Source organism: Lynx rufus, unplaced genomic scaffold (assembly GCF_022079265.1).
Source record: "Lynx rufus isolate CCGP_SWC_20201006 ecotype Redwood Valley unplaced genomic scaffold, mLynRuf1.p SCAF_31, whole genome shotgun sequence".
In the NCBI taxonomy this organism is placed as follows: domain Eukaryota; kingdom Metazoa; phylum Chordata; class Mammalia; order Carnivora; family Felidae; genus Lynx; species Lynx rufus.
In genome coordinates this window covers 3689733-3714876 of record NW_025814847.1, presented here as the reverse complement: position 1 = coordinate 3714876, position 25144 = coordinate 3689733, and the positions used below count along the sequence as shown (strand labels likewise).

Genomic DNA, 25144 nt, shown 5'->3' with positions numbered 1-25144 from the left:
AGTCAGGATCGGAGAGGTCATGGTGCAGACGCAGTACTAACATCTCTGTGGCCCGACACGCTTATTTCCTAGTCACACAAAGTCCCTGTCCTACTGGACAGCACCGGAGACCCCTTAGCGACCCAGGCCACTCTGATGGCTCCCGCCGCTCCCCCAACAGGGACAGAGCGCTTGGAGCACAAGCGCCAGTGCGATTTCGGGAGCGACGCATGTCTTGGCCAGAACCAGTCCGATGACCGCGCCTGACTTACGGTGACTGGGAAACACAGTCTTCTACACGTCCAGGAAGGAGAGCAGGGCAGGAGAGGCCTGTGGGCTGTAGTGATGCAGGCCACACGGTCTGAGGAACAGAGGTGCCAGGGACAAAGGACAGGGGTTTTGCTCGGGGATCCGGGTGATACTTCAGGGCACCTCGCGGGCGCAGGTGGGTGTCCCCTGGAGCAGTGTCTGCGGAAGCTCGGACACGGTGAGGACAGGGGAGACGGGGGCCGCTCGCAAAGGCTGTTGATGGGAGGCCCGGGTTCTCGGTCGTGTGGGCCTCTCCCCGGGGCTGCGGTCGTGCCCACAGCGTGGCATCTGGCTTCCCCAGGGGCAAAGGACGAGACGGAGAGAGAGACGGAAGTCACGACTTGGCCTCGGCAGTCTCAGGCCTTCCCCTCTGCGGCGGTTCGCGGTCACGCATGCCCACCACGAGTCGGCGCGACGGATGGCTGCGCGAGGGCACGAGGGCCAGGTTGGGGCAGCTGGCGGCCAAGGGGAAGTGGAGTCACATCTGGAGGACAGCGGGCCCTTCCTGCTTGGCTCCTCCTCTCTGTCTGCCGCGGCGGGGGGGACCCAGTGAGGTGCGGCCCGCGGTGGCCCTGGGGAGGCAGGGCCGGGACAGATGAAGAACCCGAGGCCCAGAGCGTCAACCATGCGACGTGGACTCCCTCCACCTCCGTCTTCGCACCCAGCGTGGGCCTCTGCGGACACTCAGCAGGTGTGGGGGCGGGAACAGGGGTCCCCTGCCCCTGCTGGAGGGCACCAGCTTGGGGGGCCCGTGGGGACGCCTCAGGACCACAGGGAGAGGCTCCCCGGCACTGTCAGAGGGAGAAGAGGGCAGACACGCCCGCGCACTGTGACCATGGGATCCACGGCAAGTTGTTGCCACAGAAAGGGTTTCCAGTAGTGAAGGCTCCCCCCGACCACCCCCTTGTTCCTGACCTGGCCTTGGGTGCTCTTACGGGTGTTCCCGTGTCCCGAGATCCTTCGGGGGACTTCCTGCGGGACAACCCTCTCCTCCTGGGGCTGCCTCTGCTTTTGACCCCGCACCTGGAGGAACCTGTCACCGGAGAGCACCCCCTCCTGCTGAGGGGACACCCCCCACAGTCACCCTCTCCTCTGCCGGCCGCACCAAAGAAACCAGAACCCAAGCCCGAGTATCAGAAACGTGTATTCTTTTTCTTTTAATAGTAAACCTCTTTACAACAAATATAGTGAAAGAGTTTTCAAACAAAACTCATAAGAATCCCGAGGACTTTGTCTTCTTATTGTGTAGAATACTAAGAAAGCATCACCATACAGCACGAAAAGAAATATTGAAAACAAATCAACAGTCACACACTTGGACGCGCCCTGCCCGGGACCCAGGAGCGGCCCCAGGAGTGTGGGTGATTGTCGGGTTCCGGGGGTGGGGGGTGCCTCCATGCCTCCCCTCCCTCTCCCCCCTTCCCTCTGGGACCTGAATGGGGAAGACAAAGAGAATCCAGATTCTCCACAGAACATTCCAGCCCCCTGCCCCCACACAAACCCCACGCCTTCCACCACCGCTCAGGGGGTGGAGAGAGGCAGCGGAGGAGAGAACTGGAGTTCCCAGGCTGCAGGCCTCTCTCTTCCACGAAAGCCTAAACTCACCCCCACCCCTCCCCGGGAGATTCCAAAGAAGTCAGTTAAAAATATATAGATATAGATATTTCTAGATACACTTTTACATCATTTCTGTCTCTCCAAACAAATAAATAATCATCAAGAGAAGGTGCTTTACTTCCTTCCTGTCCAAGGTGGGGAGGGCTGGGTCAGGGTCAGGGGTCGGTCTCGCCGTGCCGAGTGCATTGCTGGGCGGGAGGGAAAATGGTGTGCTCCGACGGCATGGGAGGCTCCTCTTGCCCACTGTCCCCGCGAGCTTGGGAAAGCTGGGGAGGGAGGGGCAGTGGGGGACTCCAGTGATTACATTGGCAAATGCCCAGTTCTTAGGAGGAAGGAGTAGGTGGAGGCAAATTTGGCTTGTGAGAGGAAGAAATGAAGTCCTCACTTGAGGTCCGGGTTCCCAGGGACCCATTCGTCTGGCCAGCCAGGAGCCCCTACCCCCAAGAGAAAGCCCGGGGTACCGCATCACAGAAATGTCACATAGTCATTCACGGACCAGCCCCCGCCCCCAGGGGGAGAGAAGAAAGACAGCCACACATCCACACGGGGGAATCGGAAGCCAGGTTTGCCATCACAAGGCAGACGGCAAAACTGGTGAATATTGCACCGCGAGCCTCAGGGGCTCCCGTCCCCGCCCCGTGTCTGGTGGTGGCCAAGCCCGGCTTCCAAAGGTGGGCAGACTGGCGGCAGGAACAGCCTGAGGAGGGACGGCCAGGCGCCCGAGGTTTACCGAGCGCCGATCATTCACCCATTCGGCATCTATTGAGCACTACCTATGGCAGACACGGGGCAGGGCTCTGGGAATGCATGCACAAGGCTACACCCTGAACTGTCTTTCCAGGCGCTGATCAAGTCTCGTCGACTCTTGAAAGTCCCTCTAGGAACCTGCAGGAAGACCGGACGCGCTGTGTGCCCAGCCAGCAGGTGGGGGTTAAACTCTGAGTAAGGAAGAAATCACTGTCCGGGCGAGGAAAATGCTTCCAGAAGGAAGGGGAACATGAGTGTCACCCTGAAGGCAGGGCCGGGGTGGGGGAAGAGTGTACAGCCGGAAAGAGAGCTGTGTGTATGCAAAGGGCCGGGGGCCAGGGGGGCCGCCTGTGCATGGAGCCCAGGAGAGGTAGGGCCGCAAGGACAAGCAAATGGGGCGACTGTCGGATCCCCCCCCCCCCAACTGCAGTGCAAGCCTGTCAGAACTCAGGGTAGAACAGGGCCGGGAATGGGGATCGGGGTGGAGGGGCAGGTGTGGCACACAGCCATCTGTCTCCCCCCTCTCCCCTCCCCTCCCAGGCACGTGCACCCACAGAGATGCCCTCATAGCTCAATCCACACAAATATCCGTGTATATGCCCAGACAGGCTCAGAGACACACAAAGGTACGCCCATGCACACACAAATACCAGATGCCCTGGTGAACACGCTCAGGTGCTCGTGTGGTCACACACACCCCTTGATCTGGTTCCTTCCCTGCGTCAGGTGTCAGAATACTGCAAGCGGCTGGGTCACAGAGGCAGGCACAGTTTCCTGCCACCGACTGGGCCTTGTCTAGTCTACTTTCCCGCTGGGCTGGGATGAAACCCCCAGGGAGCGCTGCACCCCCAGGGCAGAGGAGCGAGGCTTCTGTGAGGGATGGGGGCGCCCCCCACCCCAGTCCGCCTGCACACACTACCTCAGGCCAGGCCCCTTAGATGGGGGGGGGGGAGGTGGATCGCAGGCTGGGGGCCTGCCCCCTCCGCTTTGATCTGTGATCCAGCCTGAGGTCTCAGGACCCCGTGCTGAGGCTGCCCCCACTGGGGCGGCAGCAGGGAGGGGTGGGCTGGGGGGGGAGGGGGGCAAGAACAACAGCAGAAGAATCCCATCTGTACAGTACGGGCCGTTTGAGTCATTATTATTACAATATACTTTGACAAAAATAGAATCTCATTTCATATCAATACAACAACAACAGAAAAAAACAGTTTCCTGGACTGTTACACTGCTAACGTTTTCCAAAGGTTGCTATTTACAATTACAGTAGCCAAGAGGGAAGGCGGGATGCGGCCTGGGGGTGGGGGGACAGGAGGTAGCAGACCAGGAGGACGCCCGGAGCGGGGGGGGGGTGGCAGGGGCCTGGAGGGGGCCGGGGAGGGAGGGCCCAGGCGGGAAGGAGGGAGGCGGGCCTTCTTCGGACCTCCTCCCGCATCTCCCTTCTCCCACCCTCTCGCCACCCCGGCGTCCCTCCTACGGGGGTGTGGGGACGTGTCCGTGCAAGGAAGAGCGAGCCCCACTCACACCTGCCGCTGGACGCGAGGGTTCCGACCCTGCTGAGCAGCCTCACTGCAGCTTCCCTCCCCTCCCTGCGCTCTGGGGCCGCTTCCTGGGGCTGGTGTCAGCTGAGGGATGGGGCTATTGCACTGTGTGTCTTAGAGAAACCGCTAGGGAAGGAAGGGGGCCCCGATCCGCCCCTCACCCCAGCTCTCTGCCCCCAGCCTCAGATTCCCAGGCGGCCTTCCCAGCCCACAAGCTCGGCCGGCGCTCCCACACCTGGGGGTGCAGCTCGCTCGAGAATCAGTGAGAGTGTGTCCTGTGGAGGGGGGGGGGGCATGAGGGGGCTGGGCTTGGATACTCCGCCCCACGTGCCTGTGGCCGCAGGAACAGCCCAGAAGCAGAGACCCCTTCCAGAACCTCTGCCTCACCTCCCCGCCGAAACACAAACCCACCCGTCCAGCCGACTTTGGGGTTCAGTCTATTGTAAGGGGGTTTGCTGTTTGGTAGTTTTTTTGGTTATCTCCCTCTCTCTGGGGGACGGGGTGGGAGGGCTCGGCACCTGTCCTGTCCCAAAGGCCTATCGGGCTCCCCACCCCCTCCTGCAGCATATGTGAACAACGTGCAAAGTGTCCCCCCCCTTCCCGCAAAAACAGCACCCCTCGCCAGTAAAATGGTGGGGGTGCAGAAAGAGGGGACGGGAGCATCCCCTCTCCAAAGCGAGAATCCAAATTAAAAAAAATATAATAATAATAATAATAATATAATAATTATACACAAATGTAACCGTCAACAGGACACGGGGCACAAAAGGAAGTGGGGTCGAGCGGGAGGAGCCCGGGGCGGGGAGGGGTGGGCGGTGAGATTGTCAACTCTTCATCAGGGAGGCTGAGAGGAGGGGGGTGGGAATCGTCACTTTAATGTCTGCGAAGAGAGGAGATGGAGAAGGGGTGTGAGGGCCCAGGCTGTGGGGGTCTGCGCCCCCCACTCCCCTCTCCCTGCAGGGCCAGGACACTGGAGGCAGCCGGCGGACACGGGTGCGGGCCTGGTGCTGGAGGGACAGACGGACGGGCCCGTGGGGGTGGGCAGAGGTGGCGGTGCTGCCCCACGAGGGCGATGCAGGGGCGGGGGGGGGGCGGGGAGGGGGCCCCGGGGTGCAGCGGACACTGGCGGGCAGGAGGGTGACGCTACAGTACCCAGGTGTCGAGCCGCATCCTCTTTACGGCGGAGCCGTCGGCCTCGGGCTCGGGGGCTGGGCGCAGCAGGCCCAGCGTGGGCCCGAAGTCCCCCCGGCCGTCGTCCCGGTCCCCGGTCTCGTAGGAGCCACCGGCGGGGCTGCTGAGGCCGTCGCCAGGCTCAGGGCGGGTGGCCGGGAACACAGCTGGAGGGGGCGGCGCAGGGCTGCGCTCACGGCTGGGGGACACCGGCTCTGACTTGATGCTGATGTGCGGGTGGGTGGTGACCGTGAGGGCGGCCCCCACGTGGGGCAGGGGGCTGCCCGGGCTGGGCACCGGGTGGGGGGGGGGGCAGAAGCAGAGGAGGTGCGCAACACAGGGTGATGGGGGGGCAAGGGAGGGAGGAGGAGGAGGCGGGGGTGTGGAGGGATGAGCGGACAGAGAGGAGACCAGAGAAGAGGGGCCACGGGAGGGAAAGAAGGAAGAAGCCACATTAGTTCTTTCTGGCCGGTGTCAGCCACGGCCCCTCGGTACTCTGGGCTGGCAGGGGAGGGGCTCCGGCTGGGTCTCCGGGGCCGCTCGGCGTTCGGTGCTCTATGCTGGCCGCCGGTGACGGGGCCCTTCGGAGGGGCCCCAGCTCCCCCAGAGGACCCTGTCTTCCCGCCCTCGGCTCTGTCCCCAACCCTCCCGCGGAGCCCCGAGACTCACATCAGGCTGCTGAGAGACACGGGGACCAGGTGGGGCTGCGCCTGGGGTGGCTGCTGGGGCGGCTGGGGCTGCTGGGGCGGCTGGGGCGGCTGCGGCTGGGGCGGCGGCTGGGGCGGCTGCGGCTGGGGCGGCTGGGGCTGCTGCGGCTGCGGCCAGGCGGTGACGCTGCTGAGCGACAGCCCCCCTGGCGAGCTGAAGGCTGGGAGGGAGGAGAGCTCTGCGCTGGTCAGCTGGTAATCTGCAGGGGCGGGGGAGAAGGGGACAGGTCAGCGGGCACACCCCGTGCGGCGTCCGTCACCGTGCCGGGCACCGGCACCCACAGCTGAAGCGAATCGTAACCACCACCAGGGGCTGGGTTTTTAAAACGGCCTTGAAGTCGTTTCTTTGTAACCACCCGTAAGTATCGCTTTCAGAATGTCGACTGGAAAAGAGGAGGAAGAAGTCAGGAAGGCCCAAAATACGTCTAAGTGTCACCTCTTCCACTGCCAGGACTTCCGGGGCCTTTCCCAGACAGAGGGGTGTCGCGGGGACACCCGGGGAATGGCGTTCTGGGGCAGACCACTGTCGCCGTCCTTCCACCGGCGGCCTCAAGACCGCCCACAGCAGTCAGGGAGAGGAGGGCGGCGAGGCTCCACTGCCTCGCCTGCCCTGATGGGCCCCCGCGGAACAGGGGGGCGGGGAGGGGAGCCTGCCCTCAGCATAGCCGGCCAAGCCTCCCCCCACTTCTTTCTAAATTCCTGTCTTCTGGGGGCGCCTGGGTGGCGCAGTCGGTTAAGCGTCCGACTTCAGCCAGGTCACGATCTCGCGGCCCGTGAGTTCGAGCCCCGCGTCGGGCTCTGGGCTGATGGCTCGGAGCCTGGAGCCTGTTTCCGATTCTGTGTCTCCCTCTCTCTCTGCCCCTCCCCCGTTCATGCTCTGTCTCTCTCTGTCCCAAAAATAAATAAACGTTGAAAAAAAAAAATTAAAAAAAAAAAAATTCCTGTCTTCTGAAAAAGCTGTGGAATCTCCATCAGAGACTAAACCAACGCGAGGGGGTTCACGATTTACACGCACTGATGTATTTCACGCTGCAGCCTGTTTGGGGTGGTTTAGTAGCGTCCCCCTCGGAGCCCAAGGTGACAACGGCAGTGGCAGTGGGCACGGGCGCACCCCGCGTGCTGTCGCCACCACACCACCATGCTCTTCCTCGAGGAGTCACGTGCTGTGGCCCCAGCTCCGTGCAGGGAAGACACCGCCGGGCACAGAGCAAGGGGAAGGGCCAGAGCGACGTGGTCAGACGTCCCGGTGGCCTCCACGGAGGTCCGCGAGCGGGGACAAGCGCCTTGCTCCCTGTTTATGGACCGGACACACGAGAGCCAAACGCACCGCACAGCGGTTGTGAGGACCGAGCTCTCACACGTGGGGCGCACACAACAGACTCTGGCACTCAGGAAATATTCCAGAATCCGCAAACGAGGCAACTGCAGCCTCTCATTCGGGGAGCCTCTATGAGAAGCGTGGGCTTCTCACAGAGAAAGCCAATGGCTAGGCTGAGGCAAGACCCCAGGGCTTCCGATTACCCGTAAATGCCCCCTAGGGACGTCCGCTCCACACTTGCCTCTGATCTTCTAACATCAGCCAGCAGCTTCGAGATGGCTGCTTAAAAACCAGCACCAGGGCAGGAGGAGCCCCTAGGACCAACTCCTTGCCACACTCATCTTACACACAGGAAGCCCAGCCTAGAAAGGCGCACTGCGTCCTCGCCCGCCACCCTGGGCAGGAGGAACACGGCCCACAGGCCCACTCGATCTGCTCCCGGAGCAAACAGAGCCAGACCTCCGCAGCCAGGGTCAACAAGGGGCCAGGCCTGTCCCTTACCCAGGACATTACCGGAGCCAGATCAACCTCAGCCGGAACTTGAACGGGGGCCAAGGACTATGAACAGGGAATAACTAAACAGCGGTGTGTTTGCCGGGGTTTTGTTTAGACACCTAGGGTCACCTGAAAACTCGTGTTTAAACCGAGGCCTGCTCACCTATTCCTGCAGCAAGAGAACCGGGGCCCCTGGTCTCTGGGACAACGTGAGGAAGCCCACACTTCCCGGTGGGGCCGCAGGGCCAGGCTCAGGGTCACAATCTGCCCTCACACCAGACTGACAAACGGAGTCTAAAGTCTGGCCCTGCTGGGTGGGCGCCTGTCCCTGGTTCATGGACACCCACTAAGCTCCCCTCCTGCTTGAGGAGACCTGCAAGGGCCACAGAAGGTGGCAGGAAGGCACCACCACGTGTTTCAGGAGCCCCCCAGACAACAGCTCCTGGAGAGTGGCCTGCACTGCCCTCCGCCAAACGCCCTGCCAGCCCCCAGGGAGCCTGAGAGACCCCTTGCGGGCCCACGACTCTTCCAGATGAGGAGACTGGGGCCCAGGAGGACGGCCGCCTGAGGCTGCCCCAGGACAGCGTAACCGGGCAGTGGGTCCACGTACAGGAACACACACAGGGACAGGGGACTCATTAGACACCTGGGTGATAAGATCTGGACACAGACACACGTCAGGGTCTGGCCCCTCAACATGAGGTGCTTCCCCCAGGTCTCTTACCTGCCCCAAGGGGCATCCCTATGGACGTTGCTGGGTTCTAGATTTTTGCCCAGGGGGAAGAGATAGGCTCTTGTATTTGGTTTTGTTTTTTTTAATTTTTGAGCAATCTCTACACCCAACGTGGGGCTCGAACTCACAACCCTGAGATGGAGAGTTGTACGTTGTGCCAACGGAGCCAGCCGGACACCTCGATTCTGTATTTGTACAGGCGTCATGGTGTGATTCTGGAACCAGGGTGTGGGGTGGCTGGAGAAGCGCAGGGGTCTTTTGGTCTAGTTTGATCTGATCACAAAACAGCCCTAACGCAAGCTGTTCCCGAGCGAGGGAGCCGGCAGTGGGGGGTGGGGGCTGCAGAGGTCTCTTCCCGGGAAACAAATGCTCTGAAAGGAGGTGACAAGGCACGTCCCCACTGAGAAGTCCTTCCTGATGCAACAACAGAGTGCACGCCAGGATGGCTGAAAGTGTCACAGGCTGTTGCTGGGAGGGGACAGTAGGTGACACAGGCCAGGACAGCCCCGGGGACCCAGCACAGCCTGGGCACTGGGTGTCCTGATTTCTTCTACCCAGAGGCCTCTCCTGCGCCCCCCGAGAGGCTCTCCACCTTCACACCCCTCTCTGACCTTCCCTTTGTCAGGGCCCTCCTCTCCCCTCCCCATCACCCCCCACAGCAGAGCCACCTCCTGGGTGAGAGGCCGTCTCCTCCCTCCTCCCCCTGCCCGAAGCCCCCAGCTGGCCTTCCCGAGAGGCTGGGCAAACCCTCCTGACAGGCCTCCCTCTCTCTGGCCTCCTCCACCTGTCCCTTCTCCAGGAAGCCTGCCCTGCCCCCCCCCAAGGGCAGCCTGAGTCATGTGCTCAGCCCCCCTCCCCCCCACCCCTGCCGCTGGCCTGGCCCCTCCTCAGACAAGGAGGTTCCTCAAGGACAGGAACTCCTCTTCCATTAGGTCCTGTATTAAAACGAGGGATCCCCAGTTAGCAAATTTGAATTTCAGACAAAACAATGAATAGTTTTTTTAACACGAGTACGTCTTTGGGACATGCTTTAGCAGAAAAAAGTCTTTGACACGTATTTATACTAAAGATTACTCGCGGTTTTATCTGAAATTCAAATTTCAGGGGGCATCCTCTCTCTTTCTATTTGCTGAGTCCGGCACCCGCAGCCAGGTGGGGGCTCCCCGCTGGGGCTGGAGCACCCCCCTCCCCCCTCCTCACCCCCCTCCGGGGAACAGTGCCCCAGGGCCAAGGGCACGCAGCCACTCACCTGTGTTGTAGGCAGTGGGCATGGAGGAGAAAGGGAGGCCCTGGCTGAGTAAACTCGGTGTTGCCACGGAAACCACCGGGGTGGTGAGCGAGTGGGTCGACTGGGAGGCCCCAAGGCGCTGGGCGTTGTTCTGCGGGAGAGAAGCGGGTGTCAACGGGTGGCGGGGGGCGGGCCCGCCTGGTGGGGACGCCTCGGCGCGGACACGCACGCCGCCGACGCCGTCACGGGGACGCCGGGGCCCAGCGAGGGGCGCATGCACGCGTGCAGGGAGGAAGGCGCGCCCGCATCTGCCAGGCGTGGCGTGTGCCTGCGTGTGAGCACACACGCGTGTGGGGCTGTCAGCTCCATCTGCCGCTGAGTCACTTGTTTATTCCAGCTCCACGCTGGGGCCGAAACTGCCGCCGTGTTGGCCGCCAAAGCCCGCCTGCCTTTTCCAGCCTCTCTGGCCTCCCGTCAGGGAGCTGGGGAGGGAGGAGCCCCCGCCCCGCTCCTGGCTCGGGGCCGGGACGGAAGCGTGAGCGCGCGTGCGCGGCTGCGAGCGCCTGGGAGCGCAGGTGAGGCGGGCTGCGAGCGGGCCTGAGCTCGAGGAGGCCGAGGAGGCCGAGAGGAGGCAGGGAGTTACCAAGGACACCCCTGGCCTGGCCCTGGGCCGCAGCTGCCTCTGGGAAAGTGCTGCCACGGTCTGGCTGGCACCCCTCCCAAGGAGGTCCCTGTCCTGGGTTCCAAGAGTGCTCAGTGGGACTGAGTCAGAGGGCAAGTATGGTCCAGCCCCGCCAATGCAGGCGTCCTGGGGCACATCCAGACGGGCCCTCCAAGGCCAGGGGCCGGCCCACCCCCTTGCGCACACACACACACACACACACACACACACACACACACACACAGGGTTAAGGGGTGTCTGTGTGAACGCATGCCATAAAGACGTCCACGTCCACACAGGTACAAACACATGCATGTCTAACCCTGCCCCCTGCCCCATTCACCTCTATACCCCGCTTGGCACTGAGCACAGCTCCTGGCAAACAACCGAGTAAACAAACAACACACACGACACACGCAGGCGGCAGGCAGGGGGCACACGCACACTCCATGCCGGGGCACGAGCCACGGGTGGACCCGGAGTTCAAAGCCACAGCACACACCTCACAGCCTCAACTTACCAGGTCTAAATGGTCCTCAGTCTGGCAGCGGAAATAAAACCAAGGGGCTGGTTCAGTCTCTGACCTCTGCACCCCGCCCCCAGACCCCTGTCCCCACGGCCGCCCCATCTACCTCTTCACACAGGAGCGGGACGGCTCTCCAGCCTCGGACTCCAGAAAATGCTATATCCCAGCGACCACCAGGTACGAAACCTTCACAATCCAGTCCTCATGCTTCCACGGGGATGTCAAACCCCTCCCTTCCTTCTCTCCCACCTCCTGTCCCTTCTTACTGCCCTTGTGGGTGGCACTTCCACATTCCAACCTCTTGCAGGGCCCTCGGAGACAAAGCTCAGGAGAAGTCCCGCCTCCACAGGCTCTCTCCGGAGGTCCCACGGGCTGGCTAGCCTCAGGCTCTTCCCCCTTCTCCAGCCCCTACCCCTCGGTGCAGACACCCACTCACCAGGTGATGCATCAAGCCCTTTCCTCCCTGGGAAGTGATGACCCTCAGGTCGGGCTTGCGGCTGGGGGCTCCAAGCTGGGCGCTGTGGGCGGGCGGGGGCGGAGACTTGGCAGGGACGCCCTTGTTTAGACTGTTGCCATTGGCCACAGGGAGGAGGCCGGGGGAAGCCCGGGCACTGACGTAGCCATTCCCTGAGAGAAAGAGACGGGGGTAAAAGGAGAGATGCGGACCCAGCCCTCAGCCCCGCTAACTCCCCCCGCACCAGGACTCCACGCTCAGGCTGCCGGTGGGTGCCGAGCTCTCGGTTTCCCCCTAAAACCGCCCTGACTCTGGCATCGCCGGGCTCATTCCTCTGCCTCTAAGTGATGTGCGATGGAGCTCGCGGTCGGGAGCCCTAAGGCCGGTAGGAAGGAGCGGCCACGCCCTGCGGCCAGCCCTTCCCACCTTTCCTCCTCTTGGTCTCAGACCGGAAGTCCTGCCAATCCCCCCACCTGCCCCGACTGGCTCACGGTGGCCCCAGCTGGAGAAGACGTGGGCAGCCCGGAGCTGCCCTCAGTGAGGATCCCGGCCCCCGAGGCCAATCGACGCCAAGACGGCGCCTCTGGCCAGGAGACGGGTGCCGCGACTTGGGTGAGCGCATGACAACACGCCCGCGGCTCTGGGGCACACGAGCCATCGCTGGCGGCGGTGGCGTCACTGGTAATGGGGAACGGACGACACAGCCACCACCACAATTACGGTGGCAACAACTGGCATAATAACTACCTCTTCCGTCTGCCTCACGCTCGACACCGCACGGGACTTTCACGTGCACACGATCTCATTTAATCCTCACGCCCGCCGTGCGAGGCAGACCGGACGTGGCCCATCAGCCCTATTCACGAAAGACCAGACTCGAGGCCTGGTTGCCAGAGGTGTGAGGACTGGCCCGGGGCAGCACGGCCGGGCGGAGGCCAAGCCAGGGCTCGCACCCGCACCCCACACGCTGGGCCTGGGCTCCTGCAGGGACCACCGGGAGTGCCCGGGAGTCTGCAGGTGCTTCTCTGGCCCTCTCCTCGAGAGGAAAAGGAAGTCGCCATCCCCGCCTCTGACCCCAACACACAATCACTGCCACCAAGGTGTTTATGTGGTGCCTGGGGCTCAGCTGGGGGATTCTAAGGCCCAGAGAAGTGGCGATGACCACAGTCAGACATGTCACCTTGCTCTGTCCCCTGAGAGCACACTGTTCCCCTGGAAGTGTGGGGCTGCCTTCATCCCAATTCCCGGATCACTCTGGGAATGGCAAGAATGTCAGGGTGACGTCAATGGTGACATTCGAAGTCACAATCACCAGTCGGACAACAGCACAGGGCGGGAGAGGCTGTCGGCTGCCGGGGGTCTGGGTGGGAGTCCGTCGGCAACACCATACGCTCCAGATCCCTCCCAGGTGCCCCCACTCAACTGAAAGGACTTGGATCTTCTCATCCAACTAGAAATGTTGGTTCATTCCCCCACTTTGCCCAGAACGCCCTGGGCCTACGTCTCTGATGATCGTCCACACCAGTCACTGCTACGGACAAAAGAGACCCATCCAACTCAGGCCCCGGCATCTTCCTCTCATCTAACGGGGGTCCCTCTTGGTCCCTGGGCCCGCGAGGCCGCGAGCAGGCAGGCAGCTGCACTCACCGACAGGGCTGGGGCAGGCTCCGTTAGCACTGGTGAGGTCTCCCCCCAGCATGGCCCCTGGGGGACAAGCAGAACCGTGATGAGTCGGCAGGACGCCCCCTTCCACGGTGTGTCCCGAGGGACCCCGCAGCGGGAGGAGCCGCACAAACGGCAGAATGCTGCACTGGGTGCAGGGAAATACCCAGTGCTGAAGACGGAATCCCAAGGTCCCCGGCACGGCTCGGTCCCACCTCACCTGCACTGGCCGGCCGCTGGGGCAGGCCCGGAGACACGCTGTTCCTCTGCAGAGCTGGCTGCTGGGGGGACAGGAGCCGGGGGTCCGTGAGGGATGACGTCACCAGGGAGGGGGTGACCAAAGAGCCGCTGGGATTGCTGAACTGCAGTGAGCTCTGGTTGGACACGGGCACCGTGACGGGCATAGCAAAGTTGGGGGCCGGCACGGCTGACTAGACACAAAACGGAGAGGCAGGGTCAGGCCAGGTGACCCCTCGCCCCGGACCCACTCTGCCTGAGGGGGCAGGCAAGGCTTCCTCTTGTCTCTGGGCTGTGTGTCCGAGGGCCAGCAGCTCGACCTCTCTGCCCTGGGCCCTCTCGGAGGAAGTACGCGGGCGGGGTGCCGTGGGGTGGAGCTGCACTCACCACAGACAGGCCCAGGGACGCCCCGAGGCCCCCAGAGGAGGTGGTTAGTCCTCAGCCAGGCGGGACACACAGGGAGCAGGTTAGAGGCCCTGAGTACAGCCCCGAACGCACCCGCACAGCTGGGAAGGGCCCGCTACCACCGGCCAGGCCACCACGTCCCTTGTCGTCTCCCGGCACCCCACTCGCCGCCCTCCCTACTTGGAGGGGGTGTCGACGCAGGCCCGACAGGGTCCCTGCCCTCCGGCGCCGTGGACAAGGAGCGCGGTCCCTACTTCCTGTCGGCTGAAGCCCTCACGTCATCTACACACGCCTCGCCGGGGAGAGGGACGCTCCGGGCCTCTCCCGCTTGTGCTGCGTCCGACACGACACGCGTCTCGGCAAGGGTCACGGGGTTTTCACAAGCAAAGTCAGCGGCTGCTCGGGGGCGACCGACGCCCCCCACGGTGCAGGGCGGGAGTCCGTCGGGGGCAGCCGAGGGCCGGCGCGAAGCCACACCATGCAGCACGGGCAGGCGTTCCTCCACGCGACTACTCACGGCCAGTCTATAACTCTGCATCATTTTATCAAACTCCTCGTCTATCTTTTTATACTTCTCCTCCGTCTGGGGGGTCAGGGCAAACACCTCGTCCACCTCAGGGCTCTCACATTCCCTGTGTTTCTTGTGCAGCGCCTGGGGGGGGGGCCGGAGGGGCCGACAGGGAGACAGTGAGTGGGGCTCACCCCGTAGCGCCGGAAGAGCCCGTCCAGCTCCTCGCTGGCGCGTCGGTACTTGTCCTCCAGCAGGGGGCTCTGCTCCAGCGAGTCCTCCCCGTCGGGCTCCGGGCTGTCACAGCCGTTGAAGCCCTTCTTCCTCAGGGTCTGCAAGCGCACCACTGTGTCAGCTGGGGGGAGGGGGGGGCGGCCAACCCCACCCCGGGGTGGGGGGTGTGAACACGTGCTGGGGGGGGGGCCCCACCCCAGAATGCGGCATGAACTTGGCACAGACCCCTCCCTCCAGGGTGGCAGGTGGGGAGGGGCCCTAAGGAAGCGCCGCGGGGGGACGGCAGCCAGGGCTGGTGGTGCCCCGCGTGGCCCCTGGGCTCTGGGAGAGAGGCAGAGAGGGAGACGGAGGGAGAGGAAGGAGGGGGAGAAAGGCCAAGAGGAACGCAGCGTCTCTTGAGCCCCTACGATGCGACGCCCGAGTGCCGTCCTTGCCCAGAGGCCGGGGGCTCCTCGCACATGCCCACACGAGGTCGGGGCACGCCTGGTAGGCCTGGAGTAGACCCCAGGGCTGCCGCCTTCCTGTCAGAACATCTTCACAGATGTGGTTTGTCTTTAAAGTCAATAGCGAGTGTAAATGTTCCATCCTAGACCAAACCTGTTTTCTCGAACAGAAAACTAAGGCAATTTCCTCCCCATCTCGGAATTAAAGTCCCTCTCGGGGAAGGCAAGCCCGTGGCTTCCGGGCACCTCTTCACTGGCAGTTCTGTGCCCTGGGAGGGCACCTGAGCGTGGCAGGCTCCGAGGCCCTGGGAGGCTGACCCACCCAAGGCCGTGTGGCCGGTCAGGGCCACAGCTGGATCCCAAAGCCCGTGTCCTTGCACGGCTCGCAACACTGGCTCTTTGTGAAACGGAAAATTGCGCCACAGGGACCCACAGAGGGGCCGCGGCGGAGCAGGGGAGACAGAAACAAGGAGGGAGACAGAGGCAGAAGAGTGGGAAGCAGGAGCAGCCCAAGAGACGGAGCAGGAGAGAGCGAGCGAGCGAGCCCGAGAAGCCAGAGCAGAGCCCAACGAGTTGGGCGTGAACTCGGAGAGGCCGGGCGGGCGGCCCCCACCGGACCTCGACATCCCGGTCCCGCCCGCCTCCCCCCCCTGGGCTCGAGCGAGCGCGAGAGAGGATGTGGGTCCGGACGGCGTGCCCGCGGGCGAGGGGCCGCCAGGGGCGGGGCAGGCGCGCGCGCGGGCCCACCTCGATGATGTCGGCGTTGGTGCGGCTCTCGTGCGGCTCGTTGTACTCCGTGTACTTGAGCAGCACCTTGTCCATGTCGGTGCTGGCATACTGGAACAGCTTGTTGGAGTGGTTGAAGATGATGAGCGCGATCTCGCAGTCACAGAGCACGCTCAGCTCGTACGCCTTCTTCATCAGCCCGAACTTGCGCTTGGTGAACGTCACCTGCAGGTGGCGGGGAGGGGGGTGGCCAGGTCTGGCTCAGTCAAAGCCCGCCCAGGAGCCCCTGGCCCCGGGGAAGAAACAGGCCAGCGCCTCTCTGCCAACACGGGCCGAGCCGACTCGCTGAAGGGAGAGGGTGTGGACGCACAGAACGCCACACCTCTGTGCTGGGGGCTATAAGGAGGTCAGGGAAGGAGAACAGAAGGGCTTCCCAGCTCCTCCCCTGGAGTAGGAGGAGGGGAACAATTCCTCTTGGGGAAAAGGGGGTGTGCCCAGGGATGGCCTGAGGCTTGGGTATGGCTCCTGGGTGGGCAGTGGGGGGCACAGGTCCACGTGCTTGCAGCAACAGAGGAGCCTCAGAGTTCTGAGACACAGGGTTCCAAGAGCTGCGGGAGGTGGGGGCTCCTCTCCTCCCAACTCAGTCCTTCCCCTTCCATGATAGCCTCCAGAGGCCCCCTCCTCCAGGAAGCCCTCTTGGACTGGCGGGAAGGAGTGGAGGCAGAGGCCAGCTCCCTGCCCTCCTCACCCCACTCTACGTGGCTCCAAGACCTCCTCACCTGTCGGTTCCGCTCATCAGTGATTCGCTGGATCTGAATCTTTTTCCTCCCCATCTTCTCCGGGGATCCTCAGTGCTAGGGAGGGGAGGGGATCGCTGGGTGGCGGGTCTCGGCACGCCTTACACTGTGCTCATGAACGGCCTGGGACCAGGGCTCAGTTCATGGTCTGCAGGACACCTTCTGCACAGCCTCCTGGGAGAGGAGGGCCAGGAGACGGCTGTCAGCCCGGCGAGTGCCAGCACACAGGCGCGCAGGCCAGGCTCACAGCACCCCCAGGGGAGGCTGGGCAGCGCCCAGCCCCATCCTCAGAATGAGGAAATGGTGATGTCCTGAGGGGACGACGGCATGCCGCAGCCAGGCACCAGCTGGAACTCGCACCCAGGGCCCAGGCTCCGGTCCAGGCTCTGTCCACACCAGCCCTGCCGCGCTCCGGTTCGAGATCACACAGAGCCGGTGTCCAGGGCTCTGGGTCTTGGAGGACGCCCTGCACCCCTTCCTCTCCCCGGACCCTGCCCAGAATAGAGACATCGGGGTTCGCCGGCTGCCCCTCTGGCCTAGAATGGCACTTGCAGTCCTGGAGCCCGGTGGGCAGAGGGCACCTGCTGAGGCCGTGAGCGGCTACCACGGTGCACCTGCCAAGACGGCAGGGCTCTGGGGCCCCCGGTCTCCGGAACACAGCAGAGCTGGGCTAGAGCGCTGGTCCTCGCACCAGCCTCACGGAACCCCGGAGCCTGGGGTCCCCGACGGGGCTGGGGCGGCTGGGAGGGCTGTCTCCCCTCCGCCAGGGGTTGCTCCACACCCATCGGCACTACTCGGTGGGCCTCGGCCTACAAGTTTCGTTAGAAGAAAGGGTTCTGCTGCTTAAAATGAGTCAATACGTGACCACCGCCCCCCAATCTAGAGCAGAGGTCTGCAAACTTTTTCTGTAAAGGGACAGATAACAACTACTTTAGGCCTCACAGGCCACATGGCTCTGTTGTAACTACTTGACCGCCATTGTGGCGGGAAAGCAGCAGCGGACGACACATAAACAAATAAGCGTGGCTGAGCTCCAGCAAAACCAGATTTATAACAACAGGCCCGGGTCAGATAGGGCCCAGAGGTCACGGTGTGCCGAGTCCTGCTCTGGAGGAGCGGGCCACGTCTAGAACCCAGGTTCACAGCCGCGGGTGTGCACGGAGGAGGCCGGGGCAGGCACCGGGAAGAGGGCGCCCCATCTCACACACCCATAAACCAGTCATGGCCCACGGGTGAGGAGCCCCAGTTCCACAGCCAGGACGGAGGACGGGACACGGAGCCCTTCCAGAACGGGAGGGGGCGCGGGGATGGAAACCCAGCCTGACCCAGAAAAGGTACGCGCTCTCAGGTGTGGGAGAGGCTGGTGCCCTAACAGGCTGGGTGAGCCCTTGGGGCCTGGAAGGGCCCTGGGTGGGGTGGAGGCCGCTGACGACCCCTGGACCTCTTCAGCTCTGTGATTCCAGGAGAACTGGGGGCGGAGCCTTCCAGGGCACGGCGGAGCAAGCGGGCAGTGAGCGCGAGGCCACTCTGATTAGGTCTTAGGAATCCAGGCCTCCCCTCCAGAGATTCCCCCCCATAGAGCCCCAGGCAGAGACCCCACTGCAGAGTCCAGGGAGGTGGGTTCTCAATTCTCCCCGGCCTGGGCAGAGGTGATAGACATGCCTGTACTTAGGAACCCCCCTCCCCAACCCCCATTTCCAATGGCTGCTGAGTTTTCCTAGAGCCCTTCCAGCCCCTCTCAACCGTGGCCGCCAAGGTGTCAGAGCAGACACCAAAGTTCACCCTTGCCGGCATCTCGGCCACGGAGGGCAGGGAAGGAGGGGGTCGGAGGACTTGGGGGGGAGCCAGGGATGCCATTCCCATCCTTCTCCAGCCCAGCCTCAAAGGGAGTTTCTGCTCTGTCCTGAGACCTTCAGGAAACAGCTAGAGGGGTCCTGCACCCCTCTCTCGCCCCAGAGATGGATCCCAGAACCTCTTCCTCTCTTCCTTGCCCTCAAGGTGCTCCACGGGCCCTGGGCCTCCTACTGCCCCCCTTCTTGCCCCCCTTGGACAACACCCACACGGCCCAGGGGGCCCAACAGACACCCCATTCTTTGCCTCTGATGCCCGTCTCAGCCAAAGCCCCACCTCAAAGGCCCCTGCCCAAGGGTTACAGCTAGGCTGCTTCCCCGTGCGACCCCAAGGCTGTGTCTTCCGGAGCCGGTGATCTGGGCTTGGCAGGAGGGTGGGGAGGGAACGCGGAGGACAAGGGGGCGAAGATGACGGCTTTTTCAACTAGATTCTGGAGCCTGGCCATGAAAACCCCAATCTAGACTGGTTAATGCTGTCACTGCTGCACTTCCGTGGCTCAGAGCACCCACCTTCCCTCCAGCACCCCTGTTCCCATCTCCCTCTCACCCCCTTTTGTGCGTAAGCAGGTTCTCGCGGAGACGCGGCCTCCATCAGCTTATGGCCAATTCTGCCTCCTCCTCCAAGTGGAGAGAGAACCCTGTGTTTGCTCTCACGACCCCCTGCAGCCTGACCTTGTTCCTGTGGTCCTGGGGGCGCCCTGTTCCTTCCCTTCTAGCGCTCGTCACGACCGTCCGTCAGTCCAAGTCTGCGCTTCCGTTTCATGCCTGGCTCCCAAGTTGCTGGGGCTTCGTGAGGGCAGGACCCACATCTGTCCTTTCCACTACTCCACCCCTGGAAGGAGCGGCTCAGGAAATGTCTGCTGAAAGGGCAGATTCTGTCACTGCTGTGACCCTGTGAGAAGTGCTCCTCGTGGTCTAACTTCGGTCAGTCCTATCGCGGGACCAGCTCCTTTCCCTCTGTCCTCCGCGGGGGCGGAACCCTTCTTCCCCCAACCGCCCCGAACTCGTACATTTGGATACCGTCTACCCTCCAACCACGCCGGCCTCTCCAGGCCTCAACTCTCCCGGCCCTCCGGCTGGTGCAGAGGGTGAGACTCTAAAGTCTTCTAAGAAGCAGCCCTGAGCACATGGATGGGGTTGCTTAGGCAACTGTCGCCTGGCAACCAGCTCCCTGGCTGATCTCCTACACCACCCCCCCACCCCCGCTTCATGCTGGGGGAGCTGGGATGTGAGAGGGATCAGGGCTGAGAAGACAGGGAAGCCAGAGACCCCCTGAGCGTCCTCCGGCAGAGGGGAGTCAGGGATGAACAGACCAGGCTCCATCCATCCCCGGTCTCTGCCAAGGTACCCCAAGCACCTCTATAACCGACCGCCCATGTCCCCAGGGCCCCGTGCCCAACGCCGCCCCTACCTCTGTGCCAACAACACCTGCCAGAGCGCGAGATGCCCCTGGATCGGCAGTCCTTCCTCCTATCTAACCAGGAGCCCTCCTACAGAGCGGGCTGTCTGTAATAATGTCTTTCCCCTTCCATCCTTTCTATCCCTTCTGTGCTGCCGCAGTCTGAAAGCCCTGGGGCGAGGAGAGGAACTGGGCACACACTTTGGAAGAAGGGCGCTGGGGCCTGGGTGGGGCACAAAGGACCCTATACAGACCCTTCCCGAGGTGCGGAGGCCCATCCTGTCCTGCTTCCCTCCTACTCAATTAGGAAGAGCCTAATGAACACCTGGGCCTCCGTAACGAGCCCTCTGCCTGATTACCTCACCAACTGCCAGGAGCCAGAGGCCCGGGCATCTGTTCTCCAGATGTGTACCTTTTCTCCCTGGCCCGGCCTGCCCCCATTCCTCTTCTCCTCTCTGGCCTTCTCCTCTACGAAGCCCTCCCAGACCTGGCTTTTGGCTGTTTCTCCCAGAGCCCAGAGCTTGAGGGGGGCTCAGCAAGACGCCAAGGAGACAAGGGGTCGGCCAGGATGGCTTTCCGGCTCCAGGGGCCCCAGGGGCCCCAGGGCCCGCCTGACCTCAGGCCACAGCTGGGACTCCTCAGGCCGGCAGCATCTGGGTCACCAAAAGCAGCCCTTGGAAGGCTCCGGCCGCTGCTGCTTCTGCTTCTCCCAGTCGAGGCAGTGCTGGCAGGACCGGGCTGGGCAGGGTGGGCCTCCTGGGGGTGGGGAGCGAGGACAGAAAGAGCAGAGGGGGAGGATGGCAGCTGGGCTGAGCCCTGGGGAGGCAGGCACAGACCCACCTTCTTTGGGGAAGGGTGGCTGCAGAGAAGCCTCAGCAAATGGAGAACAGAGAGGGACGCAGGGCAGGAGCTCATCTGACAACACCCCAGACGAGAAGGAGGGGCTAAGGGAACCAGAGATGGTAGGAAATCCAGAAGGACCCCACAGACAGACATGCGTCCAGGCCCAAGCCGGGATCCAGACCCAATGGGAAGCCAGAGGGTTGTATCTACATGCAAACGAGGTGCAAACGATATGCAAAACGCACCCCAAAGGGGGTCTCAGTCTGGAAGGGCCAAGGGAGGAAAAACAGGCCCCTGCCTCCCCCAATTTAACACCTCTTGGTACCTGAGCAATGTTCAAACCATTCTCGGGTTTCAGAATGATGCTATCTCAGTTCCTGTGTGAGGGTGGCCTGGGGCCAGTGGGGAGAGTTGGGGGGAGCGGTCAGGGCAGCGGTGGCAGGGCTGGCCTTCCTGGGGAGCCCAGAAGTACCTTCCAGCAGCCAGCCTCCAGCCCCTCTCCTGCCTCCTCGCGTCCCCCATAGCCTCCCGCCCACATCTGCCTGCCTCCAGAGCTGCCGTACCGGTGCAGGTCAAAAGGGAGCAGAGGCCCAGAGAGGCTGAGCGAGCGGCCTCCCATCACAGAGCACTGGGCTTCGCACGGCAAGGAAGGCAGCTCTCATTAGGCAGGCCCTCCAACCCTTCCTCCCAGGCTGATCCAGGCTGCAGGCTGTGGACTGGAAGGGAAGGCAGGAGGCGCTGGAGACAGCTGTCATCCCTCCTCCCGCCCCTTCCCCGGGGCTGGGCTGCAGGGCATGAAATAAGCAGCAGGCGCTGGGGGAGGGGGTGACAATCCAATCCACCTGTCACCCCCACAGTCAGCAGCCTGCTCACTAACGAGGGAGGAGGCGTGGGTGAGGCAGACACAGAGGGGGGTGGGAGAAGGGGACAGACACACAGATGCGAGAAAAGAGGCAGAGAGGCCAAGAGGAAGGCCAAGTGTGGGGCAGAGGCAGGAGGCAGCGACAGGCCAGAGGGCCAGAGGGCCAGAGGACAGAGGGCGAGGCTGGAGCCCAGACTCAGAGAAGCGGGCAGACAACAGAAGCAGGCCCAACAGCGCCCCGGAGCGGGGCTGGGTGCGTGGGCACAAGGGGATGGGCCGCCAGGCCTGCCCTCCGAATACTTGCAGTCCGGCCAAGAGACGGGCCAGGGAAGGGCAGGTCCCACCCAGGGCAAGGGCAGGGCGAGGCAAGCAGGCCCTTGGGGCCTGGACTGGGCCCAGACCCCGCTGGGATGGGGCATCTGGGCTCCTGAGGGCGGGCAGGCCCCCACGGCGGCCAGAGGTGAACACGAGGCCCAGGAGCCCTGTGGGTCCCCCTGGGGACCATCTCTGTTCCCACCCCAACCTGGAGCTTACAGCCCTCCTGGCCACCCTCTTGGCCCTGCAGCCCTCTTCCCCCCAGGCAGGGACATGTGGAAGTGCCCTCTGGAAGGTACGGTGGGCAGGTGAGCCCAGTGACGGCCCCAAACAGCGAGAGGGTGCAGGGGCTCGGGGCCCCTGGGGGACACACAGGGAGCCTTCCTCCGCCAACTCCGAAGTTGCCAGCAGCGGGGTGGGGGGGGGGGGGCAGTGCCCAGTTCTCACGCCCCCCAGCCGGCTCCCCTCACCGCTCCCCTGCTCCTCTCTGGTGTCCCTCTTCGGTCCCGCCCCTCCCCCAGCCAGGGCAGCCTCTTCGTCCAACCCAGGGCTCCAGCGTCTGCTTTCAAAGGCACAGGCGATGCCCGTCCAGTCCCTAGCCTCCTCCCCTCAAAGTTCTGTTTGGCAGGCTCGATTCCCAAACCCCCGGTTCCCACCATCTTCCCCTCCCTCGGGATCTCCCCTCCCCCAGCCCGGCAGCCTCAGGGTTGGGCAGGGGCTATTTTTAGCCTGGGCACTGAGCTAATTTTAACTCACCGACAGGGACCTGGGGGCGGGCTGGCAGGCTGGGGGGAGGGGGAGCAGCGGTCCGGGGAAAGCTGGACCCCGGGCACGGGTGGTCTCGGGTCCTAGGTGCCCCAGGAGGGCAAGTGGAGGCAGGCTCTGCAGCCCGGGCTGAAGGGACAGGAATGGACTCGCCAGAGGAGCACCGACCGGAGTGGCCGCTCCCCGGGCGCCCTCCCCGCGGCTTCCGCTGGACACCTCTCCCGCGCCCCACCCCAGGCTTTCCCGCTGGGCAAATCTCCCGGGATGGGGTCATCCTGTTCTCTGCCCAGGAGATGCCTCTCCAGTGAGGGTCCGTCTCCCGAGCCTCCTCCGCCGCTCCCCCCAGCCTGTCCTTCCTGTAGTCTAGCTCCCATCCTTCCTGCGGCAGCTGTCGGTGTCCAGCTCCCACACAGGCAGCGGCCAGCCCACCCCCCAGGCTCCAGCACCGCCCACCGCGGCTCTGGCCTTCCCCTGGAGGCCTCTGGGCTGGCTCCGAGGACCCAGTTCCTCACCAGTTTCTGGAGCCACCCAGTCTGATCTCAGGAAGAAGCTGGGGGTCACAGGAGACTGAATCTTAGCAGAACAGGGGTGGGTGCGGTTGGGCAATCAACAGCCCAGGGAGGCACGGCGTCTCTGGACACAGGGATTCTGGATGCCTGGGTTCTAGTCCCTGCTCTGACCCTAAATCGCAGCGTGACCTTGAAGAAGTCACTGCCCCCTCCAGGCTTTACACCGCTGGCCAGTACAATGGGTGGGTGGCAGGGACTAGGCACCTGAGTGCCCTTCCAGCCAGGACATTTGGTTCCCGTGCCCTTTGGAGAGGCCCAAAAGGGAGGTCGGAGTGGCTTATTCCATGGGGACGTAACAGAAGAGATGGCCCGGTTGGGTCCGCTGTCCTCCAGCTTGGAGGGAAGGACAGCGTGGAGGCCAGAAGAGAGTAGGGATGGGGCTGATAAAGGGGGAAGGTGTTTTCTGAACAGTCATGCTCACAACAGATGGCGAGGGTCGATGGAGGCCCAGGGTCAGCCAGGGTGGGTACGAGGAGGGCACGCCAGGAGGGGACACCAGGGCCCTGGCAGCCGAGAGTCAGCTACCGCACTGCCCAAGCACACCTGGAATGCCTATCGGACCCAGGGCTTGGGGTCCTACTGCTGATTACTAAGTAATGACTGGCCCAAGGTCACGGTCATGGTCATAAGTGGGGTCAGTTCTGGAACCCGAGCCTGAGCCTTGCTTCACACTCTACCGGGGCGGACTGATCAGGAATGACTCACTACCACTCATTTGCATGAGGATTTGCATAGTGTCTCTGACCTTATTCCATCTGGGCTCAACTTCCCATTCCAGGAACTGCCCCCCCCTCCCCCCCCAGCATCCCTAGGCACTTCGGATGGCGTTCCTGGTACCTCAGCCCTCCAGTGCCATCTTTCTCCTCCAGAAGGCACTCCTGGATTGATCAATAATCCTGGTGGTCCTAAGTTCTCAGGCAACAGGGTCCCCCACTTGTGCCCAGGTGCCTGTCCAGGTGAGGACAAGGGAGCAGGTGTAGTGAGGAGTGAGGGCTGCAGCAGGAGAGACTCGGGCAGTGAAGCGTGCCCGCCGCACGGCTGCCCGGGGCTCCCCAGGAGAAAAGCCCCGCCCCACGGCTGAGCACCAAGGCCCCAAGGCTGGGGCAGCAGAAGGATGAGGTGGGCTGTCCTTTACTTCCGCCCCTGTCCTTATTTCTAAAATCCATTTCCAACACTCCAAACGAGAGGGGGCGGCCCAGCGCAGCAGGCAAGACAGACGCAAAGCTACCGAGAGGACTTCCCAGGGCTGAAGTTTTGGCCTCAAAATAGTCTCTGGGGCTCAAGTTTGCTTTGTTAGAAGTCACCCAGGGGCACCTGGGTGGCTCAGTCGGTTAAATGTCTGGCTTTGGCTCGGGTCACGGTCTCACAGTTCATGGGTTTGAGCCCCACACCGTGCTCTGCACGGACAGCACTGAGCCTGCTTGGGACTCTCTCTCTCTCCCTCCCTCTCTCTGCCCTTCCCCACCTGTGTTCTCTCTCTCTCTCTCTCTCTCTCTCTTGCTCACTCGCTCAAAATAAATAAGCTTAAAAAGAAAAGTCACCCAGCCAAGCACGGGCAATGGGTAAACGTACAGGAGAGCATGGGGACCTAGTACACCACTCCAACCGATGGGCGCCCCAGGGCCACCGGTCCCCTGCCTGCCCTGAGGAGAGGTCGGACAAGCTGACCTCTCTGCCTGTCCAGTTACAGTGCCGACGCTTCCAGCCCTGCCCTCTGAAACACGGGAAGCCCAGCAGTGGCCTCCTATCCTGGGGCAGTCCTTCCTGCTATCTAACCTCCTTCCCTCCCACAGTGGCCGATCCTTCCACTGGAACCTAAAGCCGCCTCAGTCGCCTAGAGGAGAGTGGTGGACAAGGGCCCCTGGCCAGATGAAGCGGTTGGGACGGTTAGTGTGTCACCTTCCACCTCCCCACCCAACTTCCCTCTGGGGTCTCAGGAGACAGAAGTGAAAGTGGCAGCTGGGGCCTTGGGGGCGGGTCAGCTTGGGAGCCGTTGGGTGAGCATAACGCCACCGGTGCCATAGCAGACGGTGGGCTGATGGTTAGA

At 63.1% G+C, this 25144-nt stretch overlaps 1 protein-coding gene across 1 annotated transcript in view; it reads right to left on the bottom strand.

The window, feature by feature from the left end:
- Positions 1 to 1419: 1419 nt before the first annotated feature.
- Positions 1420 to 25144, bottom strand: part of MEF2D (myocyte enhancer factor 2D) — a 31324-nt gene continuing 7599 nt past the window's right edge. The window contains exons 2-11 of the mRNA XM_047092610.1: positions 16477 to 16668; positions 15719 to 15922; positions 14489 to 14626; positions 13365 to 13575; positions 13130 to 13186; positions 11465 to 11655; positions 9863 to 9992; positions 6030 to 6267; positions 5343 to 5649; positions 1420 to 5070 (exon numbers count right to left, since the gene is read on the bottom strand). Of these exons, the coding sequence (XP_046948566.1) occupies positions 5059 to 5070; positions 5343 to 5649; positions 6030 to 6267; positions 9863 to 9992; positions 11465 to 11655; positions 13130 to 13186; positions 13365 to 13575; positions 14489 to 14626; positions 15719 to 15922; positions 16477 to 16530 (1542 nt within the window). The 5' untranslated portion in view covers positions 16531 to 16668 and the 3' untranslated portion in view covers positions 1420 to 5058. The remainder of the gene's footprint in view (positions 5071 to 5342; positions 5650 to 6029; positions 6268 to 9862; positions 9993 to 11464; positions 11656 to 13129; positions 13187 to 13364; positions 13576 to 14488; positions 14627 to 15718; positions 15923 to 16476; positions 16669 to 25144) is intronic.